Here is a 23,948-nt window from a genome sequence, read left to right on the forward strand (position 1 = left end):
TCGACCCCAAGATCAAGTAAATCCAGCAAGAAAGGTTTCCTGCTAGGCTACTATGTTAAGATCTGCCCAGCATAGAGATGAAATCTGCCAGGGACACCACAACATTAATTGCTAAAAAGCAGTCTTGTGCTTCTGTAGAACTAGGCTAAAATAGAGGTGCCTATAGCACCTGTAATGATTTTGTAATCACAACCCGAAATGTTTTTGACATATACCTTTTTTAACACAAAGAGGGTGAGGTTAATCTAAAAATGTGTGTGCTCTGCCCTGGGTAATGCTCGCTCTGTTGTAGTGCAAAGGCGGGAAAATGCTTAGTTTATTTTGTACACAATAAATCGAATAGTTTATTTTTACGTACACTTGCTTTTATGTTGACTATAGAACTCTCTGTTTTTAATGGCTTAGTGCAATGCAGCTTCCCATTGGGTTTACTAATCAAATAAATATTACAGGTTGGAGAAGAGCAGTGACAAGCTACCTATTACATTTAAGTACACAAAATCATTTTCCAGTTATTTATACTATAAAAGAGATTGATATAAAGGGTAACTTACAGCCTGATCTCACTATAAAAATATAAGTAGCTATTGCTCATCATTCTAAAAACTGATTTCTTCCAAAACACTATGATCATTTTATACATACTTATGGGCGTTCTTAGAGGAAAGAACTTTGTTTGAGGTATTTTAACATTTATATGCTGTCCTACGACTATCTTGCCACAGTCATTTTGAAGGTGTTAGGCTCGTTTGCTTTCACATATTAGCTTGACTTTAAGCCATTTCCTGCATTTCATTCGAAAAAGGGCTCCCAGAGGGAGCGAAGTAGACTGTCTTTTCAAGACAATGCTGAACAATTAATATTGTTTTTTTAGGGGGGGGGGATTTTGCTCTAGTAGGAGAATTATCTATTCTTCTGGTAAAATAAAGACCTTTTGCAAATTTTATTTGCTCCTTTTAAGATTTTAACTTTGAAGTGAAAGTTGCTTTTGCCTCCCTGTAATAAGATTGAATCTCTTGTAGTTCAGCTCTTCGCACCGTTAATTTAAGGCATAATCAATTGTATTGTATTGTATTGTATTTGCATTTGTATAGCGCTTACTATTTTAAGTGGTGGATAGGTTAGTCAGTTATTTGGATTAGGAAGGATAGCAGAATGATAGAAGAGGAAAAAAGGTTTGTTTTTAAATAGCGCTTGTTAACCCTGATAGGGTGTTGAAGCACGCTACTCCCAGGGAGATCTTAAGGATTTTGAGGGCCCGGGGCCAAGTGTATTAAGGGGGCCCCCTGTTCATACAACTTTGAATTTATGATCCAGTTTCAGCTCTTCCATGCCCTCTTTGGCCAAGTCACCACCAGTGCACAGGCACACTGGTCCATATTGTACATTTGTTTACATGTACTATTCAGGGATAGTGATGTATGTTTTCAATATTGTAACACAGCAGCACCTCACTAATTTTGCATATAATCTAGATGACACCCTCCCTTTTCTCATATGTGAGGTCTTGTTTTGATCTAAAATAACCTTTCTATGGATGTTGGTAGAAACAGCATTTCTCTGCAAATTGTCTATAATAGACTGACACATCATCCACATTAAAAACAAATTAAAGGAAAAGGGCATTTAAAACAATCTTTTTAAGAATTACTCATGGTCATCAGGGCAATACTCTCTGCAGAACAAAGCTGACTATCAGGGGGCACCCTGAAAGGCTGGGGCCCTGGGCCAGAGCCCATTTTGCCCATGCCTCAAAACGTCTCTGGCTACTCCGGAACCCATAAGGATTAGTGGTGAATTAGTATGGTGAAATATGAAAGTAATTTGAGTGGTGGATATTGGCCAGTTATTTGGAGTGAGAAGGATAGCGGAGGGATAGAAGGGGAAGAAAGGTTTGCATTCATATAGCACTTGTTACCCCCGTTTGTGGTGAGTCAGAGTTGCTGGTCCCGATTCTGTGCCTAGTTCGCTTTCCGCACTGGTTGCAGTTGCCAAGGCTTGTTGGAACTCCCGACGGACACCGACCCCATAATTCTCGACATCCAACGTGGAACAGCTCGCAAACGGCTCCTGGTCTTCTTCAGCATCACCTGGTTAGCATAGCTGCAGCTCCAAGGTCACTGTCGGCTCTCCTGCAAGACCAGACATCGGTGGGCATTCGTCTTCTGTGCCTCCTTATCACTCCTGAGTGGCATAAACTCTGTCCTCTCTGCTTGCAGGTGCTTCTTTGCTTGAATCCACCTTTGGGTTCTACCAGACACTTTCACCTTCTCCTACAGTGGCATCTTCCTGAAGTCCTCCCTAGAGTTCGACTGCGGTTTCAGAAGCCACTTCACACCTATGCACCTGGCTTCCCTTGTGTAGGTAACCTGGTTCCTAGGGTTTCCATGGGTGGGGTGGCTCTGCAAACTTCTGTCTTCCATGGGGTTTCTTTCGGGTCCGCTGAGAAGGGCCCTTCTTTAAAATTACAACCACGACTTACTCATTGACTTGAATTGAGCATGCGTCGTATTTCCACTCTGGGCACGGCCTCCGTGGGGTTCCTGGGTACTTACCTCCAGTGGTTCATTGGGTCCCCACGACTTCCACATCTTCTGGGTACAATCTTCACTTGAATCGTGGTTTGCATACCACTATTTTAGTATACGTTTGGTCTCCCCCTGGCGACCACTGTGTATTCGTTCTATTTACCTGTTTTCTATGCAAAGTATTATTTTTTTAAACAGATTTTATTAAGCATTTCTTCCACATCTCTTTACATTTCAGATTATACAATGGAGTCCTTCTAATCTATGCAAAGTATTATGTGTGTTGTGTATTTCTCCGGGTAGGAGATATTTGTATGTGTTAGTGAGTTTCTTATAATAAATACATATTTTTAAGAATAAACTATGTGGTTCTTTTTCACTTAATCTATACCAATAACATTACGCTCTGGTAAAACATGCTGCTTTACACTCCTTTTGGACTAAGCCTCAAGGCTGCTCTCCCCAGCTACCACTTAGAGTGCTTTCTAAGGTTGTCTAAGATCACTAAAATCACGATCAGGGTTGTCTGGATAAGTGCAGGGAGCCCACTTATGTAAGTGTGCACCATATACTAAGTCAGCTTCTCACACACTTCCTGTGAAGGCACCAACAGTGCTGTCTGTAGAGGATGGGAGGGCTCATACCCTGGCCTCTTGCCCAGTGTAGATTCTGTAACATTAGACACCACAGGTGTAAGCAGTGACATAAGCCTCGACACTTCCTTATTTGTTGTCCAGGAGCATATTTCCCATAATGCAAAGCAAAAACAGTATTATGTGAATGTATGCTCACAAATGATATGGAGGAAAGGAGACCTCTGTCACAAGTTAACCAGAGACCTTATATTTGTAAGTTCACGGCAAAGTACTTGACCCGTTCTGTTGCTTTCCTTCTGCATTCTGTGGCTTATAGTTCTGGCACTGGAAAAAATCCAAGCGAGGGAATGCGCAAAAGAAAAGAAAGGAATGGACAAGCACCTCCCACCTGCATAATACATTGAGTTCTCGGTGGCATGTTTAGGACACATAAAAGTGTCCGCTTCAAAGCTCTACTGTCTGAACTTTGGCCCTTGGTCACATGCTGGGCAGGCGAGACCCTCTAAAGGCAGTTACTGTCCTCCCTCTGCACAGGCTACCAGGCTTGTTTGGGGCAGTTATTTGCTCATTTTATACAGATCTCATCCTCTGTTTTCCCTGTCTGAATCTTGGCCCAATTTGTCCTTTGGAAGATTAGAAATGTGAGGTCCGGTGCAGAAAATGGCACTTCTGAGGCGCAGACACATTCCCGGGCTCCTAAAATTGGAAACTGACAACATAAACTGTACTATCAGGGTGATTTATGGTTCCCTAATCTGAGGGCACAGGTCTCCTTTATAAATTTCACTTTGAAAGGGAAGCAATATGCCAATATAATTAGTGCATTTAAAGCAGGAATATCCTTTGAAGTGCACATCCTGGCTGAGTGACCAGGCAAAAACCGGTCTGTTTTTGAGATCAAAAGATGACTTTAAAGGCAGCTTTTTGGGTGCTTCGCTTTTTGTTATGTTGTTAGGTTAAGCCAAGGCAGCGTGCATGCGCTGCCTGCAAGACCTTTAGTAAACAGTGTACGGAGTGTAATCCCACCTGCCACTTGGCTTTGGTTCACTCCGGTGTTGCTCTACTTTCTTGGCTCATTATTGGCTGCCTCTTCAATGTGTCACTTCCGTTTTGTAAGAAGCAGCACCGACCAACTACAGTTTAGCTACGCTGTAGTTCTGTATGTCTTTTGTTTCGGGACTACTTCATTTATTTGAATCGCTATGGTGCACTCTTCACAGTTTGCCACGCGCATAAATTTAATATGCAGAGGCGCCATGTGGCCGCTTTCATTATTATTACTATGTCTGACGCTTCAGGGGTCGCCATGCGTCTAATGTATATGAGCACGGGGGTCTTGCTTTCTTTCACTTTGAGCCCTTCTCCTTCTTTGCGTCAGGTAGGAGGCTGCCATTTACTGTTGCTGTGGTTGTTGAGTGTTGTTGACTGGTGACAGGAACCTTGGTGGTGGAGGTTTGTACGTTTCTCTACATGTACATCTTTCAGGAATTATTTCTGCAGCGCCGAGGGAGGTATTTGCTGCCTCCTGTGTCCGCAGGAAGGGGTTATTAACATTGGATTGGTCTTGTGTGTCACGTGGCCACTTTTCTAAAAACGAGAATGTGTGCAGAGTCTGCTGCGGTCTCATGGCATCAATTGCAGCTTCACCTGAGGGAATTAGTACTTCCCGAAGCTACCAGAATCGTGCAGCTGTATTTAGGGGTTTGCGGTGGCGTATGTTGCTCGATGCTGCCATGCATGTCCCAGCCCTCTGGTCACTTTGTACTCTCACTTCCTGCTAGAGATAGATTTTGCAGCCATTCCCTTTGCCTCAAGTGGCTTTCACTCTCACACGCCCATGAATGTTGGTGTTTTATTGCTTGGCTTTGGTTGCCTTGAAAATGACCCCTGGGTATTTTCAGCTTTCCCGCTGGGCTTTGGGTGTTTTGTAGTGTCGCCTGTTACCATGTGTTCTGCAGCGTTGTGTATGGCCTCCTTCTCTGTCACAAGCTCCTGTATATTATATACACTTTTCTCCAGGTTGCGCGGTTTATGCGGTCATGCAAAGCGCTTCACTGCCTTGCCAGGGCTAGTAAGAGCTATATAAATGAAATTATAATTGCTGGCAGAAGCCACTGTAAGGCTTGGTCTTTGTTTCCAGCTTTCAGTGGCTCCAGCACCTCTACTTCATAAGCTGCACCGGATGTGGCACACTTAAAAGAATTCTTGTAAACTGGCAACTATGACAGCGCACAGTTGCAGCAGCGATAAAGTGCCTGGTTTACAGAGTAGCTGTAATAGGTGATAGCTCACGATGTCCCACATTGATAGCTGCGTCTAATGTTTCTCAGTCGGCGCCACTTGTTAGGACCTGTGCCCTGAATCTGAATCTCCCTATGACGAAAAAACACGAGTCCTTGTGTAATGTAACTGGTGCTTATCTAAAGCATATATATATGAACAAATCCTCGCCACATGCCACAAGCGCTACCAACTTGCTGCTGGTTGAAATGACGATGAGCTGAAACCCAATCTGGTGCCAAGCAAAGGTGCTTTATTCGTGCATCTTAACGCCCAGCATGTCCGCCATGACACGTTTTGCCTGTCTCCACAGGCTTGATCACATGATGAGGGTACTTATAGTAAACATAGAAGGCGGGATAATTAAACCACCATTCTTGCACTGAAACAATGGACACTGAAAAAATACTCTTGGTGGATTTAAACATTCTGACAATAAAAGACAAAAATGCATTAAAATCGTATCCAACCAATAGACAATTTACAATATTTACAATGATAAATATGTGCAAATTACGCAATATAGATGAAATAATACATAATAGTATACTCATAAAAACATCTATATACATACTGATTTCCATTCCATTTTCAAAGTGCTGATACAACCCAAGTGGGTTTTGTAAAGTGCATATCGAATTCAATCAATTTGCTGTAAACTAATAGTACCCCAGAGGGGGCGCTAGAGGGCGCGCAAACAGAATGGCCGCCTAACGGTGAGGCTCATGTACCTTGGAGCATTTATCCTGGCAAAATCCTTACCAACTGGAAGGCAATCGATACCAAAAGTTGTGGTCGGGGTAGCTTACATGCCCACGCAGACTCGGACCGATTCTGGAGCAGCTACAACCCTCAGAGCCTGAGATATCGGCTTGGAAAGATTTCCCGGGATTGGCGCTGGAGCTGCGGCTCTGAGTGAGTGCGGCTACGGGCGCCCGGGGATCGCCATGAGGAGGTAGGCCCAACATCGCAGGCTTGACTCGCTGACTCCGAGGCGCCCGTTATTGCGGGCCGGCGGCGATCGGCACACCCCGCTCCGCTGCCGCGGAGCACGGCGTATTGCAATCCGGTTTGCGGAAGAGAGGTGACGATTGGAGCGGATACCTTACTTACCGGCCCTGGATTGGCTGGACGGTGCCTCATCTCCCCATTATCATCGGAGGCTGCGGAGGCCTTGGAGGAACTGGCGAACCCGATAGGGAGGTGAGCGCTCCTCAGCACCATCTGCGAAGCACCGGAGGGCCTGGGCACGCGGAGTTTCATCTGGCACTGTGTCGTGGGTGTACAGGCCCGATAGCCCACGGTGCGCAGGGACAACACAAGAGGGGCAGATACGCCCCCGCACTTGCAGCGCGAGGTCGGGATAAGCCCGGTGACATACCGGTGATACCGCGAGGGGCTTCTGGGCATGGCGGCTGTTCTCTAACCCGTTGCCCGCACTGATCTGCCTCCTGCGGCGGCCTTACGGTGGTTGGAAGATAGAGGACATTACGGCACCAGTCGCTAAACGCAGAGGGACAGGCCTGCACGGCTGAGGAGCTATACATTGATTTGGTATATACTGCAATCCTAGCTTGCCTGGGGCACAATCGTGAGACAGGACAGCCGCCAGCCTAGCCTTACCTTCGACGCTGCTAAAAAAGGGTCGAAGACGCCGATGGCGGACTCGGCTGCGACCGGGGCAAGTGCGGCGAACAGCGAATTGCCCCCTGCGGGATCGGACATTCAACAGATCCTACAAGAGATGCGACAAGGGTTTGCCACAGTGGTGGACAAAGTTGACAGGATGACCTCGAGGATGGATGCCCTGGTACATAAGGTAGACCAGCATGAAGAGCGGATAACAGCGGCTGAACAACGCATATCAGACGTGGATGACACGACCGCCTCCCACAAGACTCAATTGGCCCGTATGGACAATCTGCTGCGGGTCATTGCGGCAAAGAACGAGGATTTGGAGGCCCGCACCCGACGCAATAACATCCTCATCACGGCGTTCTGGAGTCCACGGACACAGGCAGAATGAAGCTTTATGTGGAAAAACTACTTCAGGCATCCGTCGGAGAGGACGCATTCTCGGCGCAGTTCATTGTAGAACGGGTGCACAGAACACTTGGACCCGTGACCAAACCGGGCACTCCGCCACGGCCCATAATAGCGCGGCTATTAAATTATCGTGATCGTGATGCAGCCTTGAAAACAGCCCGCACCAAGCAACAATTGACGTACAATGGCATAAGTTTTTCAATATATCCAGACTTCACACCGCTTGTGCAGCAGGAGAGGCGCAAGTTTCTTGACGTTAAAAAGAAAGACTATGCATTGCTGTATCCAGCGAGGTTGCATGTGACACACTAGGGGAAGCAGCACTTCTTTACGAGGACTTTCTAAAATCTGTCAAAAAAACTCAGAGACGAGGTCAAAGTCGCGACGCTGCGAACAGAGATGATCTGTCGGATACTGAAGAGGTTGCTTAACCAGACATATGGCTGTCATGCTTTGCGCACTGTTGAAACATGGTGTTACTGAACTTCTAGTGAGACTGATAACTGCGGACATGATGCAATACCTGAGCTGGAAATAGCGGGCTTGGTCCAGTGGTAACGTATTCCAGGGGCCACTATCTCTCCCCAGCCGGACTCGAGGGTGGTACAGATGCCAAGGCTGGGGGAGTGAGAAGTGGTTGTGCGCTCTTTAGGTGTTTACCCACACGGGTGTACCCCCTACATGGACCTTGTTCTACGGGGACTGTTTGGCCTGACTTGAGGGGAGGTGGGTGGGGGGTGGGTACTCTCTTCTGTCAAGTTGGGGATGCTTCAGTGGGTGGGGGCGGGAATGAAGGTGGGAAGTTTGCATGGTTTAAATGAGTCACAGATGCTTAGTTTGTGCGGTTGGGGTAGGTGGGGGGTTTGACTGACAAGGTTGGGGTTAGTCAGCTAGAGGGTGCGAGGGGGGGTAGGGGTAGATACTGTAGGGAACAAGGCGAGACACAGGGCCAGATTTATAGGCAGGCACGGGATCATACAAATGTGCAACATGGTGAATCCTTAGCTGATATGCATATCGAAGTACCGATCAGTAATGGCTGCAGATGATGGTGTATCTCACCTGACCGTAATATCTTGGAACATCCACGGTCTTAATGATGCTAGAAAAGGCAGGAATGTATTGGCTTATTTAGAACGTCAGCAGGCGCACATAGCACTATTGCAAGAGACTCACCTTGCACCCCGTCTGACGCACTCCTTTGCTAGCAGATGGGGGGCAGTTAGGATGTTTTCCTCCTACTCGTCCTATTCCAGGGGAACTGCTATCTTGATCAAGAAATCTCTCCATTTTACGAAGTTTGGGGATAGAGGCGATGCAGAAGGGAGATATGTTATAATATAGGGCAGGCTAGGCACTGATACGATTACTATTGTCAACTGCTATGCACCAAAATGTTGATACACCAGAGTTTTTTACAATACTGTGGGGAAAAGTTGTCAATATTGGATCCATGCATGTACTTTGGGGCGGGGATTTCAATGTGGAATTGGCACCTGCATTAGACAGAGCGGATGGATGTGCGCAGTATAATAAGAAATCCAGGGATGCCGTGTGTGGTATTATTGAGGAGGGAGGCTTAATTGATAGCTGGCTTTTTCTACACCCTGGGAGGAGGGAGGGAACGCACTTTACATCCTACACCAACACTTGGGCCCGACTAGATTATTGTCTCCTCTCCAAAGGTCTGAGCACAGATATGGGCAAGGTTCTTCACCTAGCAAGGACCTACTCTGATCATTGCCCTGTACTGGTGCAGCTGCGGCTTCCAGGTCATGATGGCGCCAGGCCCCCGTGGAGATTGCAGCCCACGGCCCTACTGGATGACGTCTTCAGAACAGAGTTGGGTGAGGAAATCACTGCTTTTTTCCCTCGTAATCGGGGATCAGTGGAAAGTGTGGAAATGATATGGGAGGCGTTTAAAGTCACTGTGAGGGGCTTTTGCAACTCCAAGAGCTTTGGGGTTCTGAGAGACATTAGGGGTTCCATATACAAATTGGAGAGAGAGTTGAAATCACTGGAAGCGCAGATCACAACAAAGGATGGTGAGCATTGCCAGGACATGGATGGGATTCTCCGTGCATTTCAGACACATTACAAAACATTACACAAGACACAGGGGCAAGTAGCTGAGGGTACAAATGCGTTTTTGGATGACATAGCACTAGGCTGGTTAAGCGATGTGCACAGGAAGTTTCTTGCGCCCCCCCTGGAGCTGGATGAGATTAGGGAGGCAATTATGTCATTGAAGAATGGCAAGGAGTCTGGCAGTGGCGGGCTTCCTGCTGAATTTTACAAGCAGTATATCGATATAATGACCCCAGTACTCAAGGAAGTCTATGAAGAATCCTTAGAGATTGGTATATTGCCCTGCTCGATGCGTGACATGGTTATCACTTCCCTCTTAAAACCGTGGAAAGATCCCACAGACTGCAACTCTTATCGCCCATTATCCCTCATCAACTGTGACGCCAAAATATTGGCCAAAGTACTGGCCACACGTCTCTCCCTTCTTATGACCAAGATAATACTCCCGGACCAGGCGGGGTTCGTTCCGGGAAGGTCCACAAGTCACAATCTGCGCACCCTGTTTTCATTGATTCAAACTATAGCACCAGACTTTCCGGTGGCCGCTGTGTTTTTTTTTTTTTTTTTTAAAGATGTTTATTAAAGTTTCAGAAATACACAGCGTCTTGCACACAACCCGGAGGCTGGCCGCTATTTATCATACGTAAAGTATCTAAACATCAATGCAATGGTAACGGCCATCCTTGCCAAGTTGTAAATCGTGTAAATAACATCTGAATACCTTCGGATAATAATGTTCACAGACCTAGTCCGTCTCATTTTATAATAAACAACCGTAACTTGTCTCTATGAGAATCAGGATTGCACCAATCATTATCAACATCCTACAGGGTTACATTATCCAAGCATTTTCAATCGGATCCTAAGCACATCATCATATTATGGAGACAGTCCCCTTCACAAGCCACATCACTAGCCTCGCCTGGCACTCCCTGCGCCTCCCCCCGCCTAGCACGGCACATCTCGTAATTGCAACCATGACCCCCCTCCAGATGCACTCCAAGTTACACAGTATATATATCGCAGCGACTTAGATCGTTCCTCATCACACTTTTTCCAAAGACATCCCCGCCATGCCCCCAAAACACACAGAAGGCTATCATATAGCAAGGACACTGTAGCACTCCCTCTATGGGTCATCATCAGGATCTAGCAGTTCCTCCGGGGGCTCACATAGGTTCCCTCGATATTCATTCCAATTAGTCCATATTCTCGACCATTTCTTAGGGCACCCTCTATGCACATATACTGCCCTTTCCGCTACCATTGCTGAGTCCATATCATTACACCATCGAGTACATGAGGGTTTCACACCAGATCCCCATCTCCTAGCAATGTTACGCTTTGCAATGGCCATACCCAGTGCCGCCCAGAGTTGCAATCCCTTGTTCATATCAGTAGGAGACCAAATGTTTAGTATACAACACTTAGGGTCATTCTGCAGCACAACTCCCGTTGCCTCCGATATCTCAAACAACACTTCCTCCCAATAAGATTGTATTTTGGGGCAATCCCATAAAATATGATAAAAAGTCCCTGGGGATCCACAACCTCTGAGGCAGGTAGGTTCCGGGGTACGCCCCAGTTTATGTAGTAGAGTACGGGAATAATACACCCTATGTAGTATTTTTTATTGTACCAGTTTCAGTCGTGAAGGTATGGTGGTCTCCCTGGGCGAGGCCAGTGCATGTAACCAGTCCTCATCAGCTATGTCTCCCAGATCCACCTCCCATCTGCTACGGAGGACTACCGTGGGGTCAGGGAGATTATTGACGAGCTTCCGATATGTAAGGGAGATCGCCTTCTTATCTAAGTGGTCAGTGAGGAGTCTATCCTCCAGGGGGGAGGATGCGGCAAGGGTTGAGTCAGATGGGATGGCTCCCTGCAAGGCGTGTTTGATTTGTGCATATCTATAGTGTTCATTTGCCCCCATTCCATACTTCTCTCGCAGGGCTGGGAATGAAATAACCCCCCCCTTATCCATAGGTCTCCGATTGTCGATATGCCAATTAGATCCCATTGCCTGAAACCTTTCGAGTTCGACAGTGTGCCAAGTTTGGGGGTATCCCAGAGCGGTGTGGCCAGCGTAAGGACTCCCTCCCATCCTAGAGCTCTCTGTGCAGTATGCCAAATCTTGATTGTGTGTGCCGTAGGGCCCGTGAGTGTGTGCCGGCGTTTGACTGAGTATAGTGCCTTCATAAGTTTGTCTGGGGGGAGAACGGTCCTGTCAAGGGCGTAGGCCGGATCCCGTTGCGGGGCATGCAGCCATTGGTTCACTACCATAAGTTGAGCTGCCCAGTAGTATAGCTTGACGTTCGGCAAGGCAATGCCCCCGTCATACCAACTACGCGACAATTTAGCCTGCGCTATACGGGCCGGTTTACCGTCCCATAAGAGTGCGGCGATCTCAGCATCGATCGACTTCAAATATGTGAGAGGGACCGGGAATGGGGTGTTTTGTAATGCATAGAGGAGTCTTGGGACTGAGAGCATTTTAAAGAGGGCCGCCCTGCCCAGTAGAGTCAGAGGAAGGGAACGCCAGTGCTTCACATCCGACTTTAGCCTCTGTAGGGGTTTCAGTAGGTTTTCTTCCATAAAGATTGTCTCCTCTGGGGTGATGTATATCCCGAGATATTTAAACCCTCTGGATACCGTTTGCAAGGTGCAGCCATGTGGCAGCATGGGCGTCGAACTGCGTAATACATACAGGAGCGACTTGGCCCAGTTAATGGTATACCCCGAGACGTCGCCATAGGTCTTAAGTATGGCCATTAGCGTCGCTAGGGACGGGGTTGGAGACGTCAAATATAGCAGTACGTCATCCGCATAGAGGGAGATGCGGTCTTCCCAGCCCTCTCCCCACGAGATGCCTCGGATCTGTGGATCCATACGGATTTTCACCGCTAGCGGCTCAAGTATGAGGGCGAATAATAGTGGGGACAGGGGGCAGCCCTGGCGGGTGCCACGACCCAATGTGATCACGCGTGACGTGTGCCCATTCGCAATGATCTGTGCCAGGGGTGCTGTATAAAGGAGTCTAACCCAGCCACAGAAGTTAGGGCCAAAGCCCATCTTCTTGAGTACCGCAAAAAGGAATGGCCACTCCACAAGATCGAACGCCATGGTAGCGTATAATGAGAGAATTGCGGCATCTTCCCGGAGTAAGGGAATGCGGTGAAGTATTCCGTGTAGTCTCCGCAAATTAAGGGAGGTATTACGCCCAGGCATAAAGCCTGATTGGTCTGGGTGTACCAGAGTTGTGAGGTGAGGTTGTAGACGTAGGGCCAGGAGTTTCGCTAGCACTTTTGCATCTGCGTTCATCAGTGAGATCGGCCGGTATGAGGAAGTCAGGTCAGGTGGCTTACCAGGCTTGTGTATAGTGACAATAGTGGCCAACCTCTGATCCGGCGAGAGGGAGCCCCGTTCCAAGCAGTCAGTGTACATGGGAAGCATATGTTGGGTAAGGGTCGATGACAGTGTCTTATAGAGTTCGATCGGTAGACCGTTGGGTCCCATCGCCTTTCCAGTGTTTAGGGCTGCTAGGGCCGCCCCCAACTCCTCCCCCGTCAGACCATCCTCTAGGGATTGCGCATCTTCCTGTGAGAGTGTGGAGAGAGGAATGTCATGTAGGAATTGCGTGCAGTCGTCTTCTGACACTTCCGCACGTGCTGTATACACTGATTCATAGTAGGAAGCTAGTTCCTCCACTATGTCAGGGGGAGAGGTCGTGCAAGTACCGTCTCAGAGTGTCAATGCGGCTATCCACCTACTCGCCCTTTCCTTTCTTTCAATCCATGCGAGCATTTTCCCAGTCTTATCTCCTAATTCATAGACCCTGTGTAACGTGTCAGTTAACCTTGTCTTTGTCATGTCTTCTGCGTACGATCTGAATTCCTGGGAAGCTAACGTCAGCGTGTGTGCTGTGTCCTCCGTGGGGTCAGAGGCGTGTGCCAACTCCGCGGTCTGGACCGCTGTCTCGAGCGATTCTATGGTTGCCTTCTGTGCCCTTTTATGCCTAGTGATAGTGGAGATGGCTTGCCCCCGGACCACCGTTTTGTATGCCTCCCATAGTACCGACGGTGATTCGACCGAGCCCACATTGTCCTTGAAGTAATTCGTGGTAGCTGTTTTGAGTGCTTTAGCAATGGTAGTATTTTTAAGATACCCAGGATAGATCGGATAAATTTGTTGTCGTCTGGTGGGGTGCACTGTGTAGGTGAGTAGCACTGGGGAATGGTCAGAGATCCCCCGCGGTAGATGTTCTATGGATGCAATCTTTTCTGGGGGAACGGCTAGTGTCAGTAAGTAGTCCAGCCGGGAAAGACTACCATGTACCCCCGAAATAAATGTGTAATGTCGATCCCGGGGATGTTTGAGTCTCCATACATCCACCAGTCCCAAGGCATCTAAGAATTCCCGGAACAGGTGGTCTGCTCTGGTAGCCTCACGAGGAGGCTGTCGGTCCACAGCAGCGTCCGGCACCGCATTGAAGTCGCCACCAATAATTAGTTCCCCCTCCGGGAGTCCAAGCAGTAAATTACCCAGGTCTTGGAAGGCACCTTGATGTAACGCAGGGGGGATGTACACTGTCAGTATATTATATGGCCGTCCCTCCCATTGGCAACTGATCGCTGCAAAGCGTCCCTGGTCGTCAGCCCACGTGTGCTTGATAAGTAGGGGTGCATTTTTGGAAACCAGGATACCAACCCCACGTGAACCCGAGGAGAATTCTGCGTGTGTGACCATTTTAAATCCCCAGCGGTTAAGGGCCTGACAGGTTGTTCCCACCAGATGTGTCTCCTGGAGCAATACTATTGTCGGGGCCTTTCTCTTAAGGAATTGGAGGACCAAGCCCCGTTTAATTTTGTGGCCCAGCCCATTGACATTCCAAGAGATGATAGTAAGCGGGGCAGTTACCAGTGGTTGTAAGTGTGGGCGAGGCGTTAAAAGGTCTTGGTTAGCCATGACCGCAGGTGCTCTTGTGTGTCAGGAACTTTGGATATAGCATTCGGACCGGGGGCCAGCAACATTGAGTATGGGAAGCCTTGACTGCAGTGATGCAGAGTGCCTGGCCCTGTGTAGAAACAATACAGAGAGTGTCCTGCGCCAGTGTGCAGAGTCAGCCCATACAGGAATCTGCGACTATTGAGACTTCGGGACCTAACTAACGAACATACACTGTTTACTAAGTGCCGGGGCGGCAGTGTCCCTGAATAAGAAACTCGGTCAGGGGTCCAATACCAGCTATCGTACCGAGTAGTGCTAAGAGCGGCTACAAAACCCTCTCCCTGTCGAGCTAGGTGGCCTATAGAGAACACCAGGCGTACTAGGTAGACCCGCCCATGCTGGCGTGGAGGACCCAGCAGTGTGCACTGGTTCCAGAGTAAGTGTCTTGTGGTCGTGTGTACATATAACCCTAGGAAAAACATGAGACTTATAAGAGAACAATAAAACTTGGCAAAAAACCCCCCCCGCCCATCCCCCCTCCCTGCCTCCCTGCTATACGGACATAAAACCGCCCGCTCCCCCAACTTAGCAGAGTGCCTGCTCCCATTTCCCCCCAATGTACTTGCTTGCGGGGTAAGTGTTCCGTGGTACTAGTGACCCCATCAGTCACATTCTGCTCTTCTTGTTCATAGTGCAACGGCAGCCTTTTCACCTCACGTGGTCACCTGTGGAGAAGACTGTGCTAATAAGGAACTTATATATCAGGACATAGTTCGTCGGCTTCCGGTCCCTCCTCCAGCTCCTTGTCATGATTTTCTCCGGCCGTCGCTGGTGGAGTTCCTGCACTCTCGAGGCGTTGATTACGCTGGCCTCTGCCCGTGCGTCCATTCCCCTCCACTCGACACCAACCATCCAGCCAGTCCCACGCCGCCTCCGGGGTATCAAAAAACCAAGCTTTATGATTATCCACGACCCTAAGTTTCGCCGGGAACAGCATCGAGTAGGGCAATTCCTTTGCTCGTAAGGCCTTTTTTACCTCAATGAAGGTTTTGCGGCGCCGGGCCACCTCGGCCGTATAGTCAGGAAAGAAGGCCAACGTAGAGTTTTGTATTTTGATGGGCGGGGCATTTCGGGCCGCTTGGAGTATGACATCCCTGCCCCGAAAATTAAACAGCCTGGCCAAGACAGGTCTTGGTGCTGCTCCCGGTTTCGGTGTTCCACCTGGGACCCTGTGCGCTCTCTCCACTGAAAAGAAGTTCGACAGACCTTTTGGTCTCAGTTCCGTCTTGATAAGGTCTTCTATGTAAAGGTCCATCGCCCGTTTGCCTTCCGATTCCGGTAGTCCAAGGATTCGGACATTGTTACGCCTAGCCCGCCCCTCCTGATCGTCCAGCTTGTCCTGCAGTTTCTTAGTGACCGCCTCCATCCGTTCCATAGCCAGCTGTAGTTCGGAGGTGTCCTCAACCAGGGATTTCGTGACCACTTCAACCTGTGCCACCCTCTCGGTCATCTTGTGTAGGTCCGCCCTCAGTAAGCCGACGTCCGAGGAGATGGCCCCCACTGTAGTCTGGACATTAGTGAGCGTCCTCATTAAGTCTTCGAGTGTCACCTTTTTCCCTCCGTCACCTTCGGGGCTCTTGCCTGTGGACGAGCGTCCTTCCGGGTGTTGCGAGGGGGTCTTCTCGAACGCGAATTTGTCCAGTCTCGACTGAGCCGCGTTGTGTCGCGTTCCTTTTTCCCGCCATTCCAGCGGCCTCACGGGGGCCGTCAGGCGTGTCAGCCCCGGCTAGTGTCCTGATAGAGATTTGGCCCTCTGAGGGTCGGCGTGCAAGTAGGACGGTCCGCTGACGAGGGTTAGGCTCTGGCTCAGTGGGTGGGATCCCCTTATTCCAAGGTCGGCCGATGTAGTGAACGGCGACAAAACAGGGCGTGACGAGGTTCGGACAGATGGGAACCCCAATGCAGAGCGCCTCGTGACGTGCAGGCCTCTACGCCACAGCGTTCTCACCGACACCACTGGCAATCAAAGTCTCTGGGGGATGAGGGTGCACACAATGGTAAGTCCCCGCTCTGCATGCAGTGGGATATCCTCTCGGGTTCAATGCACTCCCTCAGAGCTGCGTCAGGAGCGTAGAACGGGTTGGTGCCCTTGTTACAGAGCCTGCACGTCGGTGGCCCCAGGCACGAATCCGGCTGGTCGCCAGCTCACCAGCGCGTCCGTTCACTTCCGGCTGGATAGGGCTTTCAGGACAGGCCGGTGCAGCCACGATGCAAGCAGGCCGCAGGCAGGCACTTCACCGCGGGGCAGATGCCGGTGTCGGATTAACACCGGGGTTTCGGCGGGGGACGCCGCTTGGAGTCCCTTCGTGAAAGCAATCGCCTGAGCAGCAAAGGCCACGGATTAATGGAAGGATATTGAGATGGGGTCTCGTCTACCACGGAGCTCCTCTGCTAGGCAGCCATTCCCGTCGGCTGCTAGCCACGCCCCCCGGCCGCTGTGTTTTTAGATGCCACGAAGGCATTCGATTCGGTCGAATGGCAATATTTGTTCACATTACTCCATAGAATGGGATTCCCCAGATTGTTTGTCTCTTGGATCCAACTACTGTACACACAACCTACCGCTAGAGTCCTGATCAATGGCCGACTATCCGCACTACTACAGATCACAAGGGGTACGCGGCAGGGGTGTCCCCTTTCCCCCCTATTGTTTGCCATGGTGATAGAGCCATTGGCTTGTCGGATACGACAATTGAATAAGGCGAGCGCTTTCAAATGCTTTCAGCGGAAAATAGGGGTATCATTGTACGCAGATGACTCAACGTTATATGTTACTGATCCTCAAAAGAATCTTAACCCATTGCTGAGAGAATTTGTGGTATTTGGAGGGATGTCAGGCATACAGATAAATTGGGGCAAGTCACAATTTTTTCCCCTCACTGTTGCTGTGAAGGAGTTTCAGCTGGATTACCCACTTGAATGGTGTAGCTCGGACCTCCGATACAGGTTTCTACAGATAGGGACGAGACGTTAAGACTAAATTATGGTACGACGATTACCAAATTGACGGATAATGTAACGCGCTGGATATCCTTGCCTCTATCCTTGGTGGGTAGAGCATCGCTCATTAAGATGGTCATATTACCACGCTTCCTTTATTTATTCCTTAATATACCCTATTATCCGGGCGCATTCTTCTTCACAACGCTGCGGTCGGAGTTACTGCGGCTGTTTTGGGGTGGTAAGCGACCACGACCTAAATGGTCTACTGTGACACTGCCGTATGATAAGGGTGGATTTGATGTGCCTGATTTTGAGGTGTACTATATGAGTGCGCAGGCGCATTACGCTTATCACTGGATGGTGCCCACACCATACATGCCGCAACTAGCAGCAGAGGACTGGGTGGCACATCCACTCCCACTGACCGGCCTCATAAACGGTCCTGTCGCTGCTCTAGATACCAGACCTACCACGGTGTCGTGCACGATAGATGCCTGGCGACTGATAGCACGTAAATTGCAGTTACAGCTCTTATACTCCCCTCAGATGCCACTTGCATATCACCCTAAGATGCCTCTACTACTGGAATCAGGATTTCAAGCTATGTGCAGACGACTCGGGATTGCTAGATGGGGGGATTTATTCCAGGGCGGGCGACTCCGTAATAAGGAGCAACTGTTTCAGGAGCTCCAGCCCACCCCCCTCGAGGTATTCTAATATATTCGCTTATCCCAAGGGTTGAAAGGAGTACTGCCAGATTACCCAATGGAGCCGGACGTTGCCGTCGCACTACGCGGGATGTTGAACTCTGATACTGGAGGACACTTGGTATCAAACATATATATGAGCGTAAGAGCACACAGCCAGGTGGCTGAAAGCCCGGCTCGCACGCGATGGGGTGCGGATATAGGAAGCGAAATTACAGACACACAGTGGAACTATTGTTGCGCTATAACTGCTCACATATTGGCGAGTTGCCGGCTTAAGGTAATACACTACAAGTTCCTACAACTGCTTTATTACACGCCGGTGCTGAAACTCCGGTGTCGTTTGTCAGAGGATGATAGATGCCTGAGATGTAAGGCGGAAGGAGCAGGGTTTATGCACTTAGCATGGGAATGCCCTGGAGTGTGGGAATACTGGGCGGAAGTCCCTGCGGCCCTCCAGGCTATAACGGGGCACACCTTTGATAGAGACCCACTAATCATGCTTCTGGGGTATACCATGCTGATACCCAAACAACATCGGAAACTGTTCGACATTGCACTGTTGCTTGCTAAACGTAGAGTGGCATGTCGTTGGGGGCGAGGCAGAGCACCGAAATTCAAGGACTGGCTAGCAGATCTCACACATTGCCAAGAACAAAATGCAATATATGCGGAAACACTGCCACTGAAGTGTCGCCCTAGGGATATCTGGGGCCCACTCCAAGTATACTTTTTGAGCACCACGGATGTAGCGAGTGACGCTGAAATGGCTGAGTGCGAGGAGCATGCATCCCCTATGACAGAGCCTGTACCTTAATGTCACGATTGATCATGGATGCTGGGAGCGTGGAAGATATGTGATATACCAAACTCCTGCAGGAGGGAATTGCGGGGTTGTTATGAGACTGCACCCACTTCGCTGATTATAGTAGCAGTGCCATTCTCCATTGCTTGGCCGCCGCGGAGTGGTGGGACTGTGTTGCAATGTGATTCTCGGCTGTGCTAGGCAAATATCTTTTTATGTCTCTTTTTTCCAAGATGTGTGTTGCCTGCTCAAAGACTCGTGCCTTTCCGATATAGATATTTGACGATTATTCTACTGTCTAATGCCGATGATGTACTGATGCTATAGTGATTCACTGATAACATAAGCCTCCTTTTTCTGCCTGTGGAAATGCCTTACTGTACTGTATTACTGGAAAAACGTATAAATAAAGTTTTGAAAACTAATAGTACCCCCTCTCAGTGAGGAACCAATGTGCAAGAATGATTTTGGGTAAAGAGGAACTGCCTATATTCATTCCTGCACTAATTGATGTTAATAACTGCTATGGCGTTTCATTGGACTGACTACATATCAAAATGTTCTATGCTGAGATGGAAATTGCAACTTGGATAACATAGATACATACCACTCAAGACTACTTAGACCCCGTAAAATCTATATGCAAGTGTACAAATCTTCACTCCCATTCAGACCCCCCGGAGTCTTGCTGTCGAGTTCTATTATGTATCTAGTTTCCAGTAGTCGTAGTAACGCCTCCCTATTACCACCCCGTTTCAATGGCATCACACAATCTATAACATAGTATTGCAGATGCTTAGGGTCACTTTCATGAGTACTTTCGAAATGACGGGCCACCGGATACGCTTGATCTTTTCCAACGATGGCCCTGATGTGTTGCAGAACCCGTTTGTGTGCAGGCAGTCGGGTACTCCCTACATACCGTAACTCACAAGGGCACTGCAACACATAAACTGCATATTCTGTCTTGCAGGTTAGTCGTTTCTTTATGGGTACTGGTGCCTCTTTGAATGGAACCTGATAATGGGTCTTGTTGCAGCCATATCGACAGGCTTTGCAAACAAAACACTTTTTGAATCCTCCACTCAGTGCCATCCAAGTCCCTAGAACAGGTGCCTCCAAATGGTTGTTGGCTAATTTATCTGACATAGACATAGATTTTCTAAAGGTTAGCTCTGGTTTTTTCGCAACCAACCCACCGATAACAGGATCCCCTGTCACTAAATTCCAATTTCTATAGAAAATCTTTCTGATTTCACTGTGTTGTCTGTTCAATGTAACAATTGCCCTAGGTTGACTAGATGAAGTGTCTTCAATCAACCCCTCTGTAGATTCTCTAGGTGTTAGAGCCTGAGTTTTTGTGATAGCTCTGGAACGGCCCATCGCCCTATTGAGGACCTCCTCCGAGTACCCTCTGGCTAGGAACCGCTTCTTACTGTCTTCTTGGGCCCTAAAGCACTCCTGATCTGTACTACAGATCCTCCTGATACGCAACATTTCCCCGAAAGGAATGCTGCGTATCAGGTGGTGGGGATGTTGGCTTGCCGCATGCAAGACAGTATTGCCTGCTGTCGGCTTTCTATGCAATCTAGTAGCCAGTCCTCCATCAGCTGTATACACCTCTATATCCAGAAAGCAGACAGATGTATTGTCTATTGCAGAGGTTAATTGTAAATTCAAATCATTGTTGTTTAACTGCTCTACAAATAGTTGTGCCTCTTCCCTGGTGCCCTGCCAGATCAAAAATAGATCATCAATGTATCTAAGATAGAAGGGAACATGGTTTTGCATGGTGACTAGATGTTGTCCCATGAGGACCTGCTCCTCCCACCATCCCATATGCAAGCATGCTAGGCTGGGGGAAAAGCAGGCCCCCATAGTCACTACCCTAAGCGCTGCAATTATAGGCGAGACCTAAAAAAAACTAGTCTAGACCACACCACTTAGTTTAATTATAGACCGATATCCCATGTGTCTACCATGTCTAAAGCCCTGAAAAAGCACATGAACAAGCAACTCACGATTTATACAGAACAGAATGGCCTACTATAAGGACACTCTCCCGGTTCTTCTCTCTCCCTGCTTTAAAACTGATCCTTATGGCAATGGTCCTATCTCGGCTGGACTACGGGAACATAGTGTATAACGGCGCCCCCGCATATGCCCTTCGTCGCCTTCAGCTAGTCCAAAATCAGGCTGCCCGCCTGATTTATGGGCTGCCCAGATTCCATCACACCACTCCCTTACTTAAATCATTACACTGGCTGCCAATTAAAGAACGGGCCCTCTTCAAGTTGTGCTGTACTACCTTCCAGGCCATTGCGGGGACTGCTCCCGCGTTCATCTCATCCGCAATCAAGGTTTACCGTCCCAACAGAGAACTCCGCTCCTCCGCTAAGTTCTTTCTTTCTGTACCCCGATTTAAGAAATGCAGATCAGGGGGTCTGAAATTTGCTGTTCTAGCCCCGACCTTTTGGAACTCTCTCCCCCTGCATATTAGATCGGTCCCTTCCTACCTGGAATTCCGCAGGGCCCTTAAGACTTTTCTTTTTTCGCAAGCCTTTCCACCTCAGTAATTTTCTTTTCCAAGCCTCTGGGCTAAGCATCCTTTAGCGCCATGAAACCGCTGGGAATACGTGCGCTCTATAAATTCCTTTAAATTCAAATTCAACCCTTCACAATGGGCTTTAGAGCTGGCCATGGTACAGAGTCTGCGCTAGTAGTAATTGAATATCTAAGGCAACAACTAGACAATGGTGGCACCGATTTTGCACTGATTTTGTTGGATCAATGCAGCGTTTGACGAGGTGAACCACAACATTCTACTCTGTATGTTAGAGGCCATAGGGGTGCAGGACATGGCTCTATCCTGGCTGAGCTCCTTCCTCTGGGATTGTATTTTCCAAGTCCACACCTATCAGCATTGTTCTAAACTGCACCCTCTACCTTCTGGGGTCCCCCAGGGCACCACTCTTAGCCCAACTCTCTTTAACCTATATGTAAGGCCACTTGCGGACATAGTAGAAAAGTGCAGTCTCACTTTAGGCTCGAACGCAGACAATACTCAGATCGTTGTCTCCTTGTCATCTCAGGAGACCAACAGTACTGAACTGCTTCATATAAGTCTGTTCCTGCATGAACACTAACTCCTTGAGGTTAAATGGAGGAAAGACAGAGGTCGTATTGTGGGGCAGCCTTCCTCGCTTGTGGGTCCCACATCTGTGGCCTGAAGTGATGGATACTTTACCAACACCTGTGACAGTGGTCACGAATTTAAGAGTCTCTGTGAACGAAAATCTGTCCATGAGTCACCAAACCACAAAATTGGCTGCCACCTGCTTCAGGATTTTGAGATGGCTCCAAAATGTATTGGTTGTCTTCCATCCTTAGCCCAGCAAACAATCATCCAGGCCTTGGTCATCTCGAGGCTTGACCATGGGAACATCCTCTATCTAGGGGTCACGAAGAACCTTCTCAAGCAGCTCTAGGTCATGCAGAATGCAGCAGCAAGACTTATTCTGCATCCCTCCAAGTTCCATCCTACTGTCAGCCTGATCCACAAACTACACTGGCTCCCGGTCGAACGTTGCATTAAAGGATCATACCTCAATTGTAAAATCGATAACTCCAAAAGCACTTACCTGATTTCAGAAGAGCCTGGTGTCTAAATAAAAATAAAAATCTGTATTATTTGTGTAAATTGGCCTTGGATTTCTTCATGAGTGGGTGCCTCATTTATTGACTCTGTGTGTACAACAAATGCTTAACATTCTTCAATGATAAGCCTAAACTGCTCGACCACACGATCACAAATAGAGAACTTGGGATTATTACTACCCTACAATCTCATGTCAAAAAGAACCTATGGCCGATTCCCCAAAATAGTCATGAGTACGTTTTCTTACAAGCTTTTATGAACCAGCACTGAAACACCCAACTCCATATTATTTAAACTATAGAGGGCACAGTATTTTCTATTTGTATATACATATTCCCTGATCATGTACATATAAACACAATTACTCAAATTAACTTATTACAAGGCGAGTATGGTAATTTCTCTGGTCCTGATACTATTTGTCTCTCTATTATTATTGTAAAAGTTGGGGGGTATGCGGTTTTTCTGCCCTTGGTGTCTTTTCCTCTCTCCAAGTCTACCCACCCGACACCTCCAGTGACTCAGCCCCAGCCCTTGCAGACACCTACCTTCACTATCTTCAGCACCTTGGTCTTGGAGGGGTGGCCTCGGTAAACGTTTTCTTTCAGGAACTCACAGATTGTGTCCACGGCTGCTTTCACCTGTGTCAGGAAGGCCTCATTGGGTTGAAGGTGGTCGTAGATGTACTTGTCCAGGTCATTGGCGAGGCACTGGTAGAGGTCCGGAATGGCGGCCATGTTCTTTCAACAGGATTGGTAGGAGAAAGAGAACAGAGGAACGTGGGGAGAGGTTCACTGAAAATTCCACAGCAAGGGCAGACAGAGACTGACAGGGGGAGTCGTAGATAGAGAGACACCCAGTGAAATAAGGAAATGGTGACAGTGAGAGAATACATGGAAACATGGACAGTGAATTCAATGTTTTCTAAAGACAGTGGTCCCTAGACAGTTCCAAATATTTTCAGAGAATAAATATAGACTAGATAGTTGCTATACTCCTTGTCTAGCCGGACAGTATTTAATATAGAATAACAAAATATAACAGTAATTGTTATGCAAATTCAAGTGGGACACCGCTGGTGTCCTACTACCACACTTAAGACAAATCAGACATAAGGGGAGGGGTTTGAGGCAAGGGAAAGACGGTCTGCGGAGCATGTGAATTAACAGACAGAAATGCAAGGAGTAAACGATTGCTTCAATTTATACCTTGTAATTCTGGGCATATAGTGTATTATGGTCGATGACGTTTCGATCCCTAAGTGAGAATACAGGGATCATCTTCAGGACA

At 48.2% G+C, this 23,948-nt stretch overlaps 1 protein-coding gene across 1 annotated transcript in view; it reads right to left on the reverse strand.

The window, feature by feature from the left end:
• The window catches only part of LOC144792309 (2'-5'-oligoadenylate synthase 3-like), a 152,365-nt gene that overhangs the window by 103,272 nt on the left and 25,145 nt on the right, over window positions 1-23,948 (reverse strand). The window contains exon 2 of the mRNA XM_078667258.1: window positions 23,207-23,398. Within this exon, the coding sequence (XP_078523384.1) occupies window positions 23,207-23,395 (189 nt within the window). The 5' untranslated portion in view covers window positions 23,396-23,398. The remainder of the gene's footprint in view (window positions 1-23,206; window positions 23,399-23,948) is intronic.

Source organism: Lissotriton helveticus, chromosome 11 (genome assembly GCF_964261635.1).
Source record: "Lissotriton helveticus chromosome 11, aLisHel1.1, whole genome shotgun sequence".
NCBI lineage: Eukaryota > Metazoa > Chordata > Amphibia > Caudata > Salamandridae > Lissotriton > Lissotriton helveticus.